We start from the raw sequence: 18,518 nt of genomic DNA on the forward strand, positions 1-18,518 counted from the left end.
TATTCACAATAGCAAAGACTTGGAATCAACCCAAATGTCCATCAGTGACAGACTGGATTAAGAAAATGTGGCACATACACACCATGGAATACTATGCGGCCACAAAAAACGATGAGTTTGTGTCCTTTGTAGGGACATGGATGCAGCTGGAAACTATCATTCTCAGCAAACTATCACAAGAACAGAAAACCAAATACTGCATGTTCTCACTTATAGGTGAGAATGAACAATGAGATCACTTGGACACAGGAAGGGGAACATCACACACGGGGTCCTTTCGTGAGGAGGGGGTAGGGGAGAGGGATAGCATTAGGAGATATACCTAATGTAAATGACGAGTTAATGGGTGCAGCACACCAACATGGCACATGCATACATATGTAACAAACCTGCACACTGTGCACATGTACCCTAGAACTTAAAGTATAATAATAAAAAAAACAGTATATACATATGAATATAAAAAAACAAAAAAGAAATGTTTGAAAAGCAGTGATCATTTAAGTGACCCTCAGTTTGGTTAATTGACAATGATGTTGATATGAACATTCTGAGTATTTTGCAAGGACAAATTATATCATGAATTTGAAATGATTTTGAAAACTCTAAAGAGTATAATGTATAAGAGTTTACTAAGGCATTGTTATTATGCATAACAAAAGAGGAATCTCTGTTACATCAAAATGTGTTAATTAATCATAACTCAATAAAAGTACCTCGGGTGGCCAGGATAGCAAACCATCTGCAGGTTCTTGAGGAAGATACATGAAAGATACATGAATCTGTTGTCTTCCCCTATTAAGTCTTAACCTTCCAAGAGCAGGAATTGTGCCTGTTTAACTTGCTATCATATTCCCAATTCCCAGAATGGTGTCTGACACAGCAAATCTACATTTGCTCAAAAGTGAATTTATAAAGATTCTCAGAGCAATCATTTTTCTTATTAATGAATACATTGGCCCCCATCTGCAGCTTATCCTGATAAGCTGGGCTCAACCAGGGTTGAACTGTCAGAATCTTTTTATTTTTATTCTGGCACCCTGAGTGGCATTAAAGATACCAGCAGTAGTAAAGATTTTACAAAGGTAAATATGAAAGACTGCCAAAGGTGGACACTAGTAAGAACAGATTTTAATCCCTAATAAACTATTGAAATAGGGAAGAGGGCCCAATGTAAACAGAAATGAACTTCAATTTGTGCAGAAATGACTGGGTGTTTTAAAGGGTAAATAAAGGAGTAGAAAGAGAGTGAGGCAGGGGCTTGAACATGAGTCAGGAAAGTGGAATTTACAAAAAGCTGAAAGGGTAGGTTTTTCATGTGAAACTCACCTGAATTTGCTAAGTGGCACTTGTGGAAGTTAGACTCAACTCCTCCACAGCGACTAGGAGAGGGGTCCTATTTTCAAGTGTTGGCTGAAACGAACAGTAAATTATTTTGGCAGCCTTTACCTTTTCCAGTCAGAAACTGATGGGGGTTGGAATTCCCATCCTGGTGATGTGACCTTGCTTGAGTCATTAGAAAAAATGTTAGTGTTTGTTTTTTTTAATAAGGGTTGGTTAATGGGGTGGACAAAATCATTTATCAGAGAGTCTGCTCAGGAGTCTGACTAGTATTCAGTCATGGATAGGACCTTTGTTAGTCGCCTACTTTGATTTTCCTTGGAAACCAACTTAGCTTTGGTGTATATGGTTTTACCTTCCTTAGGGTAAGAACTACAGAAAAAAAAAGACTAATTTAAATTAAACAGAATTTGATCCTCCAAAGTCTAGAGCAGTGGACTCAAGTCTCCTTCTCTGTGCTTCCTTTTCCCTGGTCCCCACAAAGGCCTTGTGGATCTTTTCAGAGAATCTTCCTTTCAAAATAGGGGGAAGCCCCAGAGCTGTTTTACCAAACCAGCTGTTTAGCATTTTATAGAAGAAATATGAAGAGACGATCAAGATTCAAAGGGATAAAATCCTCCAAGAAAAGACACCATGAGATCAAATAAAGATTCATTGATTAGCTTGTTTGTGTTCTCTGAAGATGCTGCCCTTCTTGGAATAGTGGTTCAAATTACTGTTCTTGGTCAATGTCTTAACTCCCCTACTAGGGCATAGTTTTTGGAAAAGCCTTGACTACCGCTTAGAAGTTTGGAACTACAATACACAGGGCCGTGAAAGGAAATAATAAATAATACGCTTGAAAGGATCTGGAATTCTTAGCTCCTGTAATCTGACCCTCCTGTTGTTTACATTAAGACCTGGTTTGAGAATTGCTGCATTGACAATATTTTTAGACCTTTGACTTCTGTGTAAATTGCAGGATGCCTTTTGTAGTGAATGAAATTACTTTGTAACCTCCCTCTGCCTAAGACCTTTCCTTGGCGTAGAAGAGAGAAGAAATAATTCCTCATCTGACAACTTGCTTAAGAGAATGATCTGTCAAAATAGAGAGTTAGTTTTGGTTTTCACCTTGGCTGGATTGTATTTGTCACCAAGGATTACATTGCCAAGGCTTCAGTGCAGACAGGAAAAACATGCTTCTTCCTTTGTTGCTTCCCCTCATTGGCACTTGCTTGCAAATGCTCGTTAAGGGAGAGCAGAAATGTTTCAATAATTATGGAATGTCCAAGAGAACTGTTTAATTCTAAGAAATGCATTTGTTGTCCCAAGGCTAGTTCTTTCCTTCACCTCTATTCTGCTCTTCCTCTGTCACCACTCATATTCTAACACTTGAATTACAAGCTCAGCCTTACAGAGGTGAAAAGTAATCATATCAAATTGGAAATGGACAAGATCTTAGAAAACATTTTATATAGCTCCTAAATTTTACCAAAGAGAAGCCTGGGGCCATCCAAAAGCAAGGGTTCTTTTTCAATCACAGCTCCACCAAATCTAAACTTAACAAATGTTTATGCATTTCTTACTGGGTGAAAGACACTGTAAAAGCTGCTATGAGAGACACAAAGATAAGACCAGAATCTTACAAATGTGAATGGGTAAGGAAGATAGAAAAGAGAATGCTTACAGCTAAGCATACAAGAAAACATAAAGCTGATGTAAGCAGCATAAAATTAAAATGCAGGGAAAGTAATTCTTTTCAGCAAAGGATGAAATTTTGTTAAAGACATTAAACAATATAATGGCTATAACAATGGAATGTGTATGGCCTGGTATTAGTCATTTAGTAGACTGCAGCAATAATACAAACCACCCTCCTACTCGTAAGCAGATATATAAAAACATATAAATCGTGGGTTGTTGACATCAATACTGTAGCCTCTGTGCAGTAAAACTCTCTTTAAACAGCAAGTATTTCAATATTTATAGATTTTTTATTTATTCTCTCTGCTGGTCAGAACTGTATTGATTTTAAGCAGATTTAATCACTAAAGAAGTATGACTTGTTCATAGCAGAAAGTAAACCAACTTGATTAATTTAGAAGAAACTTTTCTTCATCTACAGTAAAACACCTAAATTTGTACATCCTATAAATAAAATGTAATTAGTGACCAAAGCAAGTTCATGGAGTGTAAGAAAATTGTTTTTCCACACGTTTCACTTAACATCAGATTAAGGCTCAGAGAAAGCGTTTAATGTTAACATTTCTGGGTATGGCTAGCCAATGTGCTAATCAAAACCATGTGAACACACCTGTAATCCCAACACTTTGAGAGGCCGAGGTGGGTGGATCACGAGATCAGGAGATCGAGACCATCCTGGCTAACACGGTGAAACCCCGTCTCTACTAAAAATACAAAAAATTAGCTGAGCATGGTGGCAGGCGCCTGTAGTCCCACCTACTTGGGAGGCTGAGGCAGGAGAATGGCCTGAACCTGGGAGGAGGAGCTGGCAGTGAGCCGAGATCGCGCCACTGCACTTCAGCCTGGGCGGCAGAGTGAGACTGTCTCAAACAAACAAACAACAAACAAAAAAACCATGTGAATTCGTGTGAGAATTCAGAATTCACATGGAAATCCTTGGCAAATCGATGAATGTGTGGGCTGGCTGCATCATAAGAGATCAGGACTGGTGGTGCAGATTTGAGTATGTTTGAGTATCTGTCCTGAAGAGATGGGAGAGTGGAATTCATTAAATGAGGTTAAATCTATGAGAGAAAAATTATGGAAACAATAGGAACAAGATCAACAATAATAGTGACTAATCATTTTTGAGCAATTACTACATGACAAGCATATCATGTATTTACCCAGATGTTTCTATGGGGTATATTTTTATCTAAATTTTTCACATAATGGGACCAAGACTCAGAGATGTTAGGTAAATTTTTAGAATCATACAAGTAATAAATTACAGGGATGGGACTGGGACAAAGTGGACTCACTTGTCCCTATGTGGCTGGAACTTTCTCAGTTTTAACGCTGAAAGTCAACTATCGCAGAAACTCCCTCAGTGCCAGGAAAACTGGTATCCACAGTTTCTGGATTACAAAGCTTAAGCTTTCAATTGGTATGCTATACTTCTTCCACTAGGGAGAAAGAGAAGAAAGGATCAGACACGGAAACTTAGGATATGTAAATAATTTTTTTTAATGAGAGATAATTATAAAGTCAATACTCATAGAACTATATCTGGCTTCTTGGACCATTGTATCTGCAGCACTTAGCAGTGTATCTGGCATGCAGTAGATGTTCAATAAATATGCAGGGAATTCATTTACTCATTGATGAGTACTAATGACTAATGAAGAGGTAATAGGATGAAGAGGGCAATATTATATTTCAGAAGGGTCACAGAGAGAACTCTTAGACTGAAATAATAACAATATTTGTTATAATATTTTTTAAGCAAGAGCGATGATTTTGCAAACAAGTAGTTATGAGAGACTTCAAGATTTAGCCTTTGAGAAGAGGGTCTCACGGAAGCTTACAGACATTCGGGAAGAATGAAAATGAGTAAATGGGGATAGCTACTAATTGTAGATACTAGGAAATAAAATCTGAATCAAGGAAATAGTGAGCCAAAACAGTGTTTTATTTTTCCTTTGTCAAAAGAGAGAGTCTCCTTAATTAAAAGAAAGGGGAAGATTCATTGTAGAGTAAAGAAATTATACACCAAACAAAGGAACACCATAGGAAAGGGTTTCTTCCTGACTTAGGAAAGGTTTGGGGCTGGAACAGTGAGTGAAGAGTTAATGCTAAAGGAGTGTTGAAAATTCTTCCTAAAAGATACATAGCAGCATCTCAAATAGATGAAGCTATCGCTCACTTATCTCTTCCTTTAGTCTTTGTCTTTTCAGACTGAACATCTTGTGTTTTGCCAAAGTGAGATGAGTTTGAGCCCCTCATCACGCTAATGGATCTCTTCTGATGTGTTCTAACTGTGTCAACCTCATTCTTCATAGTCTGTGTGCTAAAGGAAATACAATATCCAAGTGTGGTATGGCCAGCACATGATAGAGCATGGCTGCCACTACTTATCCTGGATTTGAAATTTATTGTGCAGGTTCAAATTTCATGAGCCTTTTATTTTGCAAGTTACATCAGACTTCAGATTTTGCTACTTGATTATTTTACTTATTTTGCTAATGTGTAACGTGTGTATTTCCCCCCATAATTTTCTCTCTGCCACTGTATATAAAAAAAAAAAAAAAAAAAGCAATTCTGCTTTAGCTATTGGAGAGGGATCTGTGCTCTAGTTTGTCTGTCATTAATAAACCCCCAAGCTCTGTTCTCATTTCTGAGCCACTCATAATGATTTCCAAGTAGGAACACACACACAGCTGTATCTTCCAACCCTAGGTAAAATTTTGTTTTCTGACACATCACCTGTTTTGAGTTTGAAAATAAGACTAGTTGTGCTGTAAAAGTTATTCAGGAAAGAAGAATATGGAGTAATGAAAAAGTTCATCCCTTTAACCTGTTACTAAACTATTGGTAAAATGTTTCCTTTGATTTCTGAAATCAACCTGTAGACGTGTTAGCTCCCGAGGCAAGTACTAATACACTGGTTATGCTATTAAAACTTCTGCAGAGCCATTTGTCTTGAAGGGTAGGAAAACTGAATGTAGATTGGGATTGGTTTGATTGCTGCTGATCTAAACATCTCTGAATTATACTTTCTTACATGCCCAAGTAACCTAAAAACCTCACATCAAAGATGAAAGCAGATTGACTTGATACAACTAGACTTTTTTAAAGAGCAAAAATGAGTACAATAATAACAGCTTTCAAAAATTGTGAAAATGCTAATGCAAGAAAATTAGTTCAAATGCAAGCTTAGCCATGGAATTTTATTGAAAAAAAATTCATTCAAGCATGAAGCATTTAAATAATGAATTTATAAGAAGAAACACAGAGAGATCACAGTCAGCCATTATTTACAATAAGAAAAACAAGTATGTTCTAATGATAATAGATTTGAGTACGAAATACTCAAATACTTCGTCTAATTTTTATTTCCTTGCCTGTTTGTCATTGGGAGGCCTGTCTGATGATTTGGGTAAGTCTCATGGGTGAATAACTTTGTGTTTGCTCAGCACAGAACAACAGTTGCAATATGTAAATAGGGTGCTTCTTCCCGTTGGATGCCTTGGGATATGTATAATAGATTAAGTTGGCTTTGTGCAGAGCAAACAGGTCTGTATTACTAAGAATATGAATAATGTTGGTTTCCATAATTGCTAACATCTGGCTTTCCATAAATCTGTTAAATTGCATGGAAGCAGAATTAGATTTCTGTATCATAAGTAAAGCAATTACATGGAACTCTGTAGGCAATATGGTCCTATATTCAACTGTGAAATCTTTGCATTCTGGAGAAGTGAAAGCAAATCCTGGTTTTGCGCCCTGTATTTATTGTGCACAATAGCTATGTTTATCTTTAAGCTCAGGCTTCTTAATTTATGAGAGAAAATCACTACCAATATATTTGCAACTTTGTAAATGCCAAATAACCAAATATTTTAAAAGCATAATATAGCCAGGCATTAGTTGTCAATTTAGAGATTATTTTAGAGAAAGCCATAAATTACAGACCCTTTTGTAGCCACTGGTGGTGGCTGGGTTGAAATTATACTTCCAGACAATTTCTGGAGCCATTTGTTAATGCTTCCTCTGCTCTTGTTCTCAAGCGTTTGACAGAAAATCAAATGTTTTTTTTCCTGGGCAAGGGGCAGGGCATTGCCCCTTCTCCAATATGGTTACTAATTTGCTGTATTTTTTTCTACTTTAAATTAGACCCAAGGGCCTTCACAGATGAGAACTCAACAACAAAATGTGTTCCCTGAAGGGCAGGGTTGTGATTATGCCTTATGCTTATTGAACACTCTAGAGACCGAATTTTGGCAAAGTAGGCATTATAATAGTCTCAGTCTGTGGATTTCCTAAGAAAGTTAAATCGAATAAATAAATTGAACATCCATATAGTATTCTGTTATACTCGGCACTGGGGAGAGAAAGAGAAATAAAATTTAGTGTCTGCCCTCAATGAGCTCACTCTCTCTGGAGGTAGACATATTAAACATGGAACTCCTGAGAGGTGAATGCAAGGATAGAATTGTGTATAAGGTACAGAGAAAGCAAAAAATCTGTAGTGACTGTCTTGCCATATAAGAGATGGTGATGCTTAACCTGAATTTTTAAGACTGTGTAGGAGTGAAAATAGTACAGGAAGGAAAGTGCTTATCAATTAATTAATTTATACCTTATATTATTCCCTATAGGCCAAGAAAAAGTAAAGAGAGAGAATACTCTCATAATAAGAAAAAACATGTTTTAAGACACAGTTGCTTCACAGGAAACAATATGGCCTCTTTGTGGATTTCCCATTGCTTTTTTAAAAAAATTCAGTTAACAAATACATTTTATATATATTTATGGTATACAACATGATGTTTTGAAATAGGAATACATTCTGGAATGGCTAAATAAGCTACATTATATATATATATATATACACACACACATACATATACATTATACACTTATTTTTTGTGACAAAAATATTCTCAGCAATTTTCAAGACTACAATACCTTGTTATCAACTACAGTCATCATGTTTGACAATAGATCTTCTTCAATTTATACCTTCTGTTAAACTGAAATTTTGTATTCATTGCTTTTGAATGAAAAGGGAGGGGACACACAAGATAACAATTGAAGTGTTAGATGACATTTATATGCTATGCTGGGTTTAAAATTTTTGGAAGACCATGCATTGGGTGGGTATAGTGTATATAGAAGATAAATGAGAGAAAAACAAAGTAACATGTCAAAGAATATACAACTGTTATGTGTAAAATGACTAATACATAGTAAGCACTCAACTAAAAAGTAAGAGCTTGGTTTCAAACATTGGTCACCATACTCCCACATTTAAAACTCCTTTTAGTTGAGAAGAATAAGAGAAATGAAAGAAGATTGAAGAGATAAGAGAGGCTATATGAAAGGAGCACAATATGTTCAAATAGAAATAAACTTAGAATGGGGTGTGCATGACTAGTAACAGTGAGCAGATATAGTGAGCCTTGATTTTAGTTGACTTGGCATACAGGCATCTTAATTTGGGATCTTTTCTGTAATTTTCAAAGGAGAAATCATTGTTCACTAATGAAATGTCTTGACTAAAACTAATATTGGTAAGACAAAGCCAAAAAGTAGATCTTGGAAAAAAAGTGTCTTCTAGAAATATTAGAATTTCTTAATGTCATCTACTTTATATTGCATGATGTGCAAAGAAACTTGCACATAGCAGATAGACTAAAACCAAGTAAACTCGTAGACACTTCCTGAATGGTCTCAGACACTAAGTCTCAGTACTTCTACTAATGAGTAGAAGTTACTCAGTAATATATTTCATCTCAGTTTAAGGGAGACATTTTCAAAAGAGTTATTCAAAGGTGGAATCCGGTATTTTGTAAGGTAATGGAACGCCTTTTGGGGAAGGACTTAAGCCAGGGTTGGACAGGTTTGTGTTTGAGATGTTGTTAAGGTCGCTCAAGCTTTAAATGTCAGAATGGGCTGACTGGATTTATGTTTTTATTCCATTCTTACTGTCAATAAAAGAGCAGGACAGTATATTTATGTCTTGCATCAGCATCCATCCATGTAGCTCTGATATTATTTTTTATGCATGGGCAAATATTCTCCTGGCCATTACGATAGTAAGACTTTGATTATAAAAGGCACCTACCAAGAATTGTTCCCACTTCCTTCAAACTTTGGTGGTAGGATCTAGGAGCAGTCTAATTGTCTCAAGGTTGCCCAAATTGCCCACTTGTTCCTACTCAGTGGCTAATATATTCACATCTTTTCTAAAAGACTCAGATCTGCATGGTGGTATATGCATACTGTTAATGAATTAACTGTTTATGGCCTCTGGATGAAATCGTTCTTAAGAATATCCTAAGAGAGCTTCCTAACTGCTAGTGGATGTTTTAGTAATTGGAGTCGGGCAGCTAGCTGTAGGTTTGGGTCTCAGATCAGCCACTCACTAGCTGTATGACAATGGTCATGCTATTTAAGTCTATAAACCTCAGCTCCATTATTTGCAGAATAGGAATAAGGACAGATCCTCCCACACAGAGCAGAACTGACTTGCAGTGTAAATGAGATAATGTGTGTGAATAGCTTGGCACAGTACCTGGCACGAGGTAAACGGTCAATGATGTTAGTTAATGCTGCTGTAAATGATGGTGGTTTGTTCTCAGTTCCCTTGGCTAGATTCTAAGCCTCTGTGCTTCCTATATTGCAGACATCGATGAATGTGCCTTAAGAACTCACACCTGTTGGAACGATTCTGCCTGCATCAACCTGGCAGGGGGCTTTGACTGTCTCTGCCCCTCTGGGCCCTCCTGCTCTGGTGACTGTCCTCATGAAGGGGGGCTGAAGCGCAATGGCCAGGTGTGGACCTTGAAAGAAGACAGGTGTTCTGTCTGCTCCTGCAAGGTGAGGCTGATGTGGTGCAGCAGAAATTGAAACTGTTCTTTCTCTTCTTCCCTCACTTTTCTGCCTCCCTACCTCTCTCCCTCTGGCTGTTGACTGTAGTTCCCAAAGAGGCTTCTGTTCTTACCTACACTACAGCTAATGATGATGCTAAGGGGTAGGGAAACCTGCTTTGAATTGATTGTGTTCTTAGTGGAAAGTGAGGTGTGAGATTGAGCAGGAACTTCAGGGAAGGGGAAGCAGGGCAGAAAAGCCAATGATAGTCCTCCCACTGAAAGCCTACAGTGCCTTTAAGGTTGGTTGGGTGAGAGTTTTAATGAGCCCTCATCCCACACTTATACAAACTTGCTGATTAAAACTACTCTTTGCTTAAAATAACCACCTGCATGAACTTGCTCACTTTATGACATCATCTAGAAAAGCAAGGCCAATAGACTTGCATCCAGTGCTGAGACAGGTGAATTTTCATTTTGAACAAATGATAATGATAGTATGAGGCCTCTTAGAAATTGATGTCTTCTTTGTTATTCTCAGTGATGGGCCATTCCTTATATTAAGTTGTTTGGGAGTGAGTTTAATGCTTATGAAAATAAAATTCTGTCATCATTTGGTTTTGCTTTATGCTTTGCAAAATGGATCTATTAAAGTGTTTGATCTCTTTGTGTTTTATTTTTTCTTTTATTGATCTTGCCTATTTATTTTCCTTTGTTATTGCTGTACTGTAGCTCTTGCCTTGTATGTCTATGTCTGTTGGGATGAGACTATTTAATCTTGAGCTTTATGGGCATGGGAACCAAGAGAAATTACTTGCTTAGTAGCCTCTTAGAGAGCCAAGTCTCCTGATAAATTCCCAGTGTGCTCCCAAGAAACAGAACTGAAATGAGCCTTAAGAAATCATCCAGTTCATCCACTTGCCTTCACCTGCCACACATTCACAGACCTGGGGCCACCTAGTTAGGAGGGCCATGTTATCAAGTGCTAGATCATTACCCCCAACACCTGTTTTTTCCCCTTTCACTTAAACCTAGTTTCCCACACTCCAATCTAGGTTTGTTTTCCCTTATTGGAGCACTTGCTATCTTTCAGCCACCCTGAAATTTAAAAAAAAAGCAGCAGCATGTTTACCTTTTACAACATTACTTTAAAAGACAGTGAAACTGAATTTCCATGGGATAAAGTAACTTGCCCTAAATATTAGAGATATAAATGTCTAAGCTGTGACTTGAACTCCACTTGCTTGGCTCAGAGTTCATAGTTTTTCCATCTTGTCAGATGTCTTGTAACACTCTACAGATGATATTTATTGGTGTATTTTAAACTAATTAGGTAACTGGAAATCTAACTTGACTGAGTTCAGACTTTCAACTCAGACTTTCGACTCTCAACTTTCAACTAGATTCCATGTACTTCCTTGTATCTAAGTGACTGGTGAGACATTCCCTCAAGGGGTTTTGAAGTTATTAAGTATAGTATTTAACTACATGGTGCTGACTCAAAGGGCAAAAATTTTTTAAGGAAGAAAAATCTCATCATGGGCTAGAATATTTCCCTAATTCTTTATGGAAGAGGATGGCAATTAGGTCTCCCATTCAGCCAGCAGAATCGGGGTGAATTCTTTGCTAGATCATTTCAAGAAAATGTTGTGTTATTAAACTTTTGAGGATGATCATTACATATCCCCACATCCTTTTTGGGCTTTCTAGGTCCCCAGTCCCTGGGGAATAGGCAGAGGACATTAGTGGAGTCTTGACTAGTATGAGAGTAAAATTCTTCTTTCAGTTTTTGTTTTATTTAAGCCATAATGAAGCAGGAAACTTACTAATCATTGAAAATTTCCCAGAGCTTCTTTAATTAACTGTGTTAATAATCCAAGCAACCTAAATTGATTATTCTGTTTTGAATCCTAAAGTGTTTCCAAAGTCTTACGAGAATTAGACTGAAATTGCCACAGGGGATAAGCAATTCTTGTAATCTAATTTTGTTAATATGATGCACCTTCACTGCAAACCACCCCAATTTCTGAATAAAGTACAGGCAGATTTCTGTACATAAATCTTTTGTTTGTTTGTGTTCTACATGTACTCATAGCACAGTTTCCCAGAGGTTGTGGAGGAGGAAGAGAGCCTGGTTTAGGAGCTGAATTAAGAATCCTAAATCAGATTCTGTAAGTCACCATTATAAAATGAACTGTTTGTGGCCTTCCTTATTTGTTTCTATTATTCGAAGTTGAAAGTGCTCTATTTCAATTTGATAAAAAATATCTCCAATGTTTACACATCCAAATGGATGACTGTAATGGCATCATCTTGGAAGCTAAGAAATAAAACCAAGGTTGGGGTATAAAGTACTATCTTTTCAATCATATCCTTGATGTTTCAAATTTAAATACCATCAAACTATGCAACCACAGAATTACACAAACCAACAAAAGGTCAAGGCTTACTGCTGAAAGAAGTAGAGTTACGATTCTTTTAAAAGGCTACTTTCCCTTCTGAGAGTCAGCACACCAGGTTAGCTACTAGTGTTTCATGGTAATTGAAAAAAAGGCCTTGAAACATGTCCACAGATGAATAGAGTTCAATGATGAAGCTAGGCTGGCATAAATGGATTTGGGCTTTTGTTTAGATGCTATGCACTTCCTTGGCAGTGACAATGTTTTTGTGCATCTTTAGACCACCTAGTTAATTAGGTACAGAAAGGTTGCTGCACAGCTTAAAACTTATGTCCCTCCAGCATTATTTAAACCACAGAAACCCAGAAGAAAAACGGTTGTCTTTCTCGGATTGATCCCTAAATCTTGGTTACAGGCCAGCTTCTTTTCACAGATACCCATCTGTGGCTCTTCCATTCATAAATTTGTCCAGGACTTTAGGAAGACATCTTTAGTTTCTGCCTGTGCTACATGGGAAAGTAGTGACATCCCCAGCTTATTCGTTTCCATGAAATGTAGTATTTTAGTATGAGTAGTTGTGTTTATGTTGCAGATCGTGGAGATGAAGATGGAAATGGATACACAAACAACCACTTGTCATATATGGTAGAGCTATGAAAAATTTGCTGTGGTAACGCAGAAAGGGGAAGCATAGTTGGTTTTACATTCTTGGATTCAACCAACCTCAGATCAAAAGTATTTAAAAAACAAAGATAATGCAAATTGAAAATGATGAAATATTTCATTAACATCCTGTTAGGTATTATTAGTAATCTAGAGATGATTTAAAGCATATGGAAGGATATGCATAGGTGGTTTGCAATACTATGCAGTTATATGCAAACACTATGCCATTTTATTTAAGGGACTCGAGCATCTGCAGATTCTAGTATCTGTGCAGAGGTCCTCGAACCAATCCCCCAGAGATACTGAGGGACGACTGAATGCTCTACTCTGGGAAGATGCAGAAGCGAACAGGGAAAGCCTTTCACAGAGGATGTGATCTTTGAAGGGGACCTTAAAGGATGAGGAATTTAATCAAGTAGAGATGTAGGAGAAGGTGAATCCCAAACAAAAGGGAACTGTAAGAGCAAAGATGCAGAAGTGTAAGAACGTATGTTGTGTTAGAAATATGAAGTGAATGATGAGCTTAAAATATCAAGAGCAAAAAGAGTACAAGAAGGGTATAGTCACTGATGAGCTGGGAGATTAAGGCTGAAGACGGAGCCAGGCCATGGAATTTAGACTTCATCCTGTGGGCAGCAAAGGATCATAAGAGATTTTACATTTGGAATTGGCAGGGCCCAATCAAGGTCTGATTGACAGCATGATGGATGACCTGAGCAGATAAACGCTAACTAGAAAGAAATCACTTAGGCTGAGGTAAAAGTTCAGAGGAGTAAAGATGAAAACCTGAAAGAAGGATAGAGAAGTAAAATCTAATGGGAGAAAATGCAGAAGTGAAAAATGGGTCCTGATGACTGATGTTGCTAGAGACTTAGTGTCTGTGGTAATGTCTTCCCTATTCTCTGGGCAAAAAAGAAGCTCCTGACTAACAAGTTTGAGACATAGCTGCCCATTTTCTCAGGTGAATAGGATTCAGGTGCCATTGATAAGCGTAAGAACCAGGGTCTGCAAGTTGGGCTTGTGTGCTACTACATCTATACCTACATGTACACTTATACCTATACCTATCCTATTATGAGTAGTAACTGGATAATCTAGTGGGAAGACACCAAATTATGATGGCCAGATAGTGTTTCTATGATTTCATACAGTTAAAAAATGTAAGTAGCATTCATCTTGAAAACAATAATACTAAAGACTTGAGCAGCGTTAGTTCTTGAATTTTTCTGGGGGTTAGAGAGGAGTAGGGAAAGGGATACCATAAATAGCCAGTAAACTTCCATGTTATAATAAAGTCAGGGACGAATTACTGTGGAAAGGAAAGGTAAAGTGGAGAAGACCTTTTCCGTGCGATTGCCTGGAATCATGGCCATTTGACCTGGTTTATATAAACCTATTTCCAGGAACTGAAGATGGTCATGCCAGGGACACTCCCAAAAGCACTCCTGTATCCCTTTCTGGCAAGGAGGAAAGAATCTGATCTACAAGGAGCGGTCAGCACACTGGTCCTGCCTTCCTAAGAATTGCACTTACTCACAGGAAGCAACCAGGGAAGAGTCTGGCCTGTGCCTGGGGCCAGGATAGAAGTAACCTCTCTGAATTCCAGAAAACTGCTCATAAAAATGCTTTACCTTGCTCTTTGAACCCAATAGCAGCATTATAAATATTTTCTTATCTATGGTGGTTTTGATGGTTGGAGTTAGCTGTGCAAGCTGCAAGATTGTGTTTCTTTTCCTTGGAAAGAGGAACTTATTTGGTAGGTTTCATTTGGCACTCAAAACTCTAGGGGTCCCGTAAAGGAACAGGGTGTCTCTTTCTGTTTCCCCAATTCTTTCAGTTCAAAACCCTGCTTTGTCTTTGCAGGAGCTTGAATGTTACACCATGCTACCTCCCCATCTGACTGGGTGATGTTGTTTCTCCATCAATGATTTTGAAGCTTTGCACCAGAATCACCTGCAGAGCTTGTGAAACTTTGATCACTGGCTCTACCCTCAGTATTTTCTCGTTCAGTAGATCTGGGGAGTGGTGGGGGTGCAAGAATTTGCATTTTTCAGTAGTACCCAGGAGATAGTAATGCTGCTGGTTTGAGGGCTGCCACTTTGAAAACCTTTGCCCCAAGAATCCTTCCGATACCACTTTATCTAAGATTAGTTTTTTTCTATCCCCTAGCCTCCTCATGATGCAAAGATGCATCATAGTGAAAAATCATTGTTATGAAAGTTCAGGTTAGGGATAAGTTTCTGTTTTGTTATTAGTTTTCTACATGGAAAAGGCATTTCCCTCTCTGGGCTTAGTTTCCTCTTCATTAAAATGAGATAACTGGATAAAATGACTGCTAAATGTCTTTCTACCCCAGGTGTTAGGACTAAGGGACTAGTTTGTGGGCTGTGACCTGAAAGCAAAATTAATACTTTGTAAAAAGATTGGAAATCACAGCTCAATTTGTATGTGAGAAAGTAGAATAGGTGCGTCTAGATTACCAGCCCTAATTTCATAGTCTATATCAGGCATCAGCAAGGTTTTTTCTTTAAAGGGTCATGTTGTAAATATTTCATGTTTTGTAGACCGTAAAGCTTCTGTCCCAAATACTCAATTCTGCCATTGCAGTGTGAAAAAGACCCACAGGCAAAATGTAAATGGACAAGGGAACTTGTGTTCCAATAACACTTCATTTACAAAAACAGGCATCAGGTAGAATTTGGACCATGGGCATCAGTTTTCAACCCAAAGTTTATATTACTGTTTTACAGAAATAATCTGACCTATGTCTACCTTCTTGATTTAAAAGTTTCAAAACTCTATGGCAGAAAAAAACATGAGTGATATTATGTAATCTGGAGCAAATCTATCAGTGTGTTGACTATTCAGTATTAAAATTTATAATTAATAGCAAAAAACCTATAATTTTTCCATGGCATAAGAAAAAAATATATTTTTTATTTGATAGGAAAGTTTATTTCCCTGCTTTTTAAAATTCAGAAGCATTTTAACTATTACAATAGTAATTAATTGCTTATCGTTGAACTTGCAGTATAGAATTCCATCAAAACAGTTTCTGTGGCAGAAGATTGCGAAAATACATCTTTGGCATATAAGTCGGGATTGTTCAAACCACCCATGGGATAGAGATCAAGCTCTAGAAAGAGCCTCAAAGATCTCTGACAAAAGGATTACTTATCGTCAGTGGGATCCATACTCTCCCCAAATTTAGTTTCTAGTGCGATTGTGCTCTGTGAGCTGATGCTTTGTAATGGCATTCTCATTGTATTAATGGAGCCACCTGTGACATTTTCATTATTAAAAATGATTTTCTTGACAGTTACCCTGTAATTCAAAGGGAAAGTGAACATTGCCATTGTTCTGCAACATGTTAGAAGCTAAGAGGGTCCTATTTGGCATTTTCACATAATTGATGAGATGTGAAATTGCTTTATTTTGTACTAACCCTGGAGGCTATCCATTTGTTCTTATTCATTCTTTTAATCAGCACGCGAGAAGAAAACTGACATTCTTATCGAGTCTCATAGACTGTTGTGCAGTAACCTCTTCTGAAAGAATTTATCCCTTTGTTTGATGCCGGCCGCAGACACAGCCACGCTGGTTCCCGAGGCATGATCCTTCTACCCTTGGGAAGAGTGATAGTGTGCCATTGGAAGCTGAGCTGATCAAATGGTTTTATGTTGTAGCTATCATTACTTTGCTTAGTTTTTGTTGGTTAAAGTAAGTCTTCAGGGAGTCATTTGGGGCCATGGTGACACAAGCAAAATGTATTAGTGAGTTAAAATAATATGAGCTGTATGAGTTAAAAATATGAGTTAAAAATATATGAGCTGTAAACCAAAGACCTATTGTTGGAAAATTCCTAGGATCAGGACACTTCCTTGTCCTGACTAGCTGGATTCTCTGATTCAATTCACTTGCTAAAATATAGACTCTCTTGCTTTCTCTCTATGTACCCGTTTGCATATGCATGCAAATGTATATATGTGTGTATAATCTTTCATCTCTTGATATTTTTGGAACACCACGATTTCTTGTTATTTGTACAGTAAAAGATCCAATGCACACAATGTATTTTTCAACCTGTTGTTACATATGTAGCTGGCATGTCTCCTTTCAATTCTCCTTAAAGAATATAAAGCTTTTAAGGTTTCCACTTTAGCTGACACTAAATATCTCAGCAAGCTCTGTCTGATTATTCAGCGTTGTTATGGATAAAGTAGATAAAGACCCTGAGGGCAAGTCCATCAAGTTTTCAGATGTCACTAAGCTGTGAAGGAGGGTGAGCTATAGTAGATGACAGAAATAGCATTTGCAAAACATTATGACAGGAAGGAGAGATGAAATGGATCTAACAATATGAAATGCAACAGAGATAAACATCAAGTTGTATAGTTGCTGCCCCTAAACAGCCAACTGCACAAGATGAGATAGGGCTTAATGAGGTTTTAGTCTTCATTAAGCTCAATATTGGCCAACATTATGGTTCATTCAAAGAAAGTAAATACAGTCATGCATCACTTAATGACAGGGATACATTCTAAGAAACGAGTCATTAGGCTTTTTCCTCACTGTGTCAACATCATAGAGTATATTTAAACAAACCTAGATGGAATAGTTTACTACACACCTAGGCTATTTGGTATAGTCTATTGCTTCTAGGCTATAAACCTAGACAGCATGATACTATACTTAATATTGTAGGCAACTGTAACACTGTGGTATTTGTATGTCTAAACATAGAAAAGGTACAGTAAAAATACATATAAAAGACGAAAAATGGTATACCTGTATGGAACATGTACCATGATTGGAGTTTATGGGACTAGAAGTTGCAGTAGGTGAGTCAGTGAGTGAATGTTGGGTGCATGTGAAGGCCTAGGATATTACTGTGCACTTCTGTAGACTTTATGAACCTTGTATACTTAGGCTACACCAAATGTTTTTCTTCAATAAATTAACCTTAGCTTATTGTAACTTTTTTACTTTATAAACTTTTTAATTTTTGCAACTTTTGACACTTGTCTAATAACACTTAGTTTAAAACACAAACACATTGTACAGTTGTACAAAATATTTTCTTTATATTATTCCATAATCTTTTTCTATTTTTAATTTTTTAAAACACGTATTAAACATTTTTTTCAAACTAGGACACAAAAACACATCTTAACCTAGGTCTCCACAGGGTCAGGATTATCAATATCACTGTCTTTCACCTCCATATTTTCCTCCATGTGTTATCCCACTGGAAGGTCTCCAGGGACAGTAATACCCACAGAGCTGTCATCTCTTATGATAACAATGCCTTCTTCTGGAATACCTCCTGAGGACTTGCCTGAGGCTGTTTTAGTTATCTCTTTTTTTATAAGTAGAAAGAATACATTCTAAAATAATGATTGAAAAAGATGGTATACCAAATACATAAACCAGTAACCTAGCCATTTATCATTATCAAGCAGTATGTACTGTAAATGACTGTAGGTGATATATTTTTATACAACTGGCAGCTCAGTAGGCTTGTTTACAAAGGCATCATTACAAACACGTGCGTGAGTAATGCACTGCATTATAC

General features: G+C 37.3%; 1 protein-coding gene across 1 annotated transcript in view; it reads left to right on the top strand.

Annotated features, from left to right (window-relative positions):
• Positions 1-18,518, top strand: part of LOC105530677 (protein kinase C-binding protein NELL1) — a 315,608-nt gene that overhangs the window by 289,127 nt on the left and 7,963 nt on the right. The window contains exon 4 of the mRNA XM_011968316.1: positions 9,695-9,888. Coding sequence (XP_011823706.1) covers positions 9,695-9,888 — 194 coding nt within the window. The remainder of the gene's footprint in view (positions 1-9,694; positions 9,889-18,518) is intronic.

This window comes from Mandrillus leucophaeus, unplaced genomic scaffold, assembly GCF_000951045.1.
Source record: "Mandrillus leucophaeus isolate KB7577 unplaced genomic scaffold, Mleu.le_1.0 Scaffold839, whole genome shotgun sequence".
NCBI lineage: Eukaryota > Metazoa > Chordata > Mammalia > Primates > Cercopithecidae > Mandrillus > Mandrillus leucophaeus.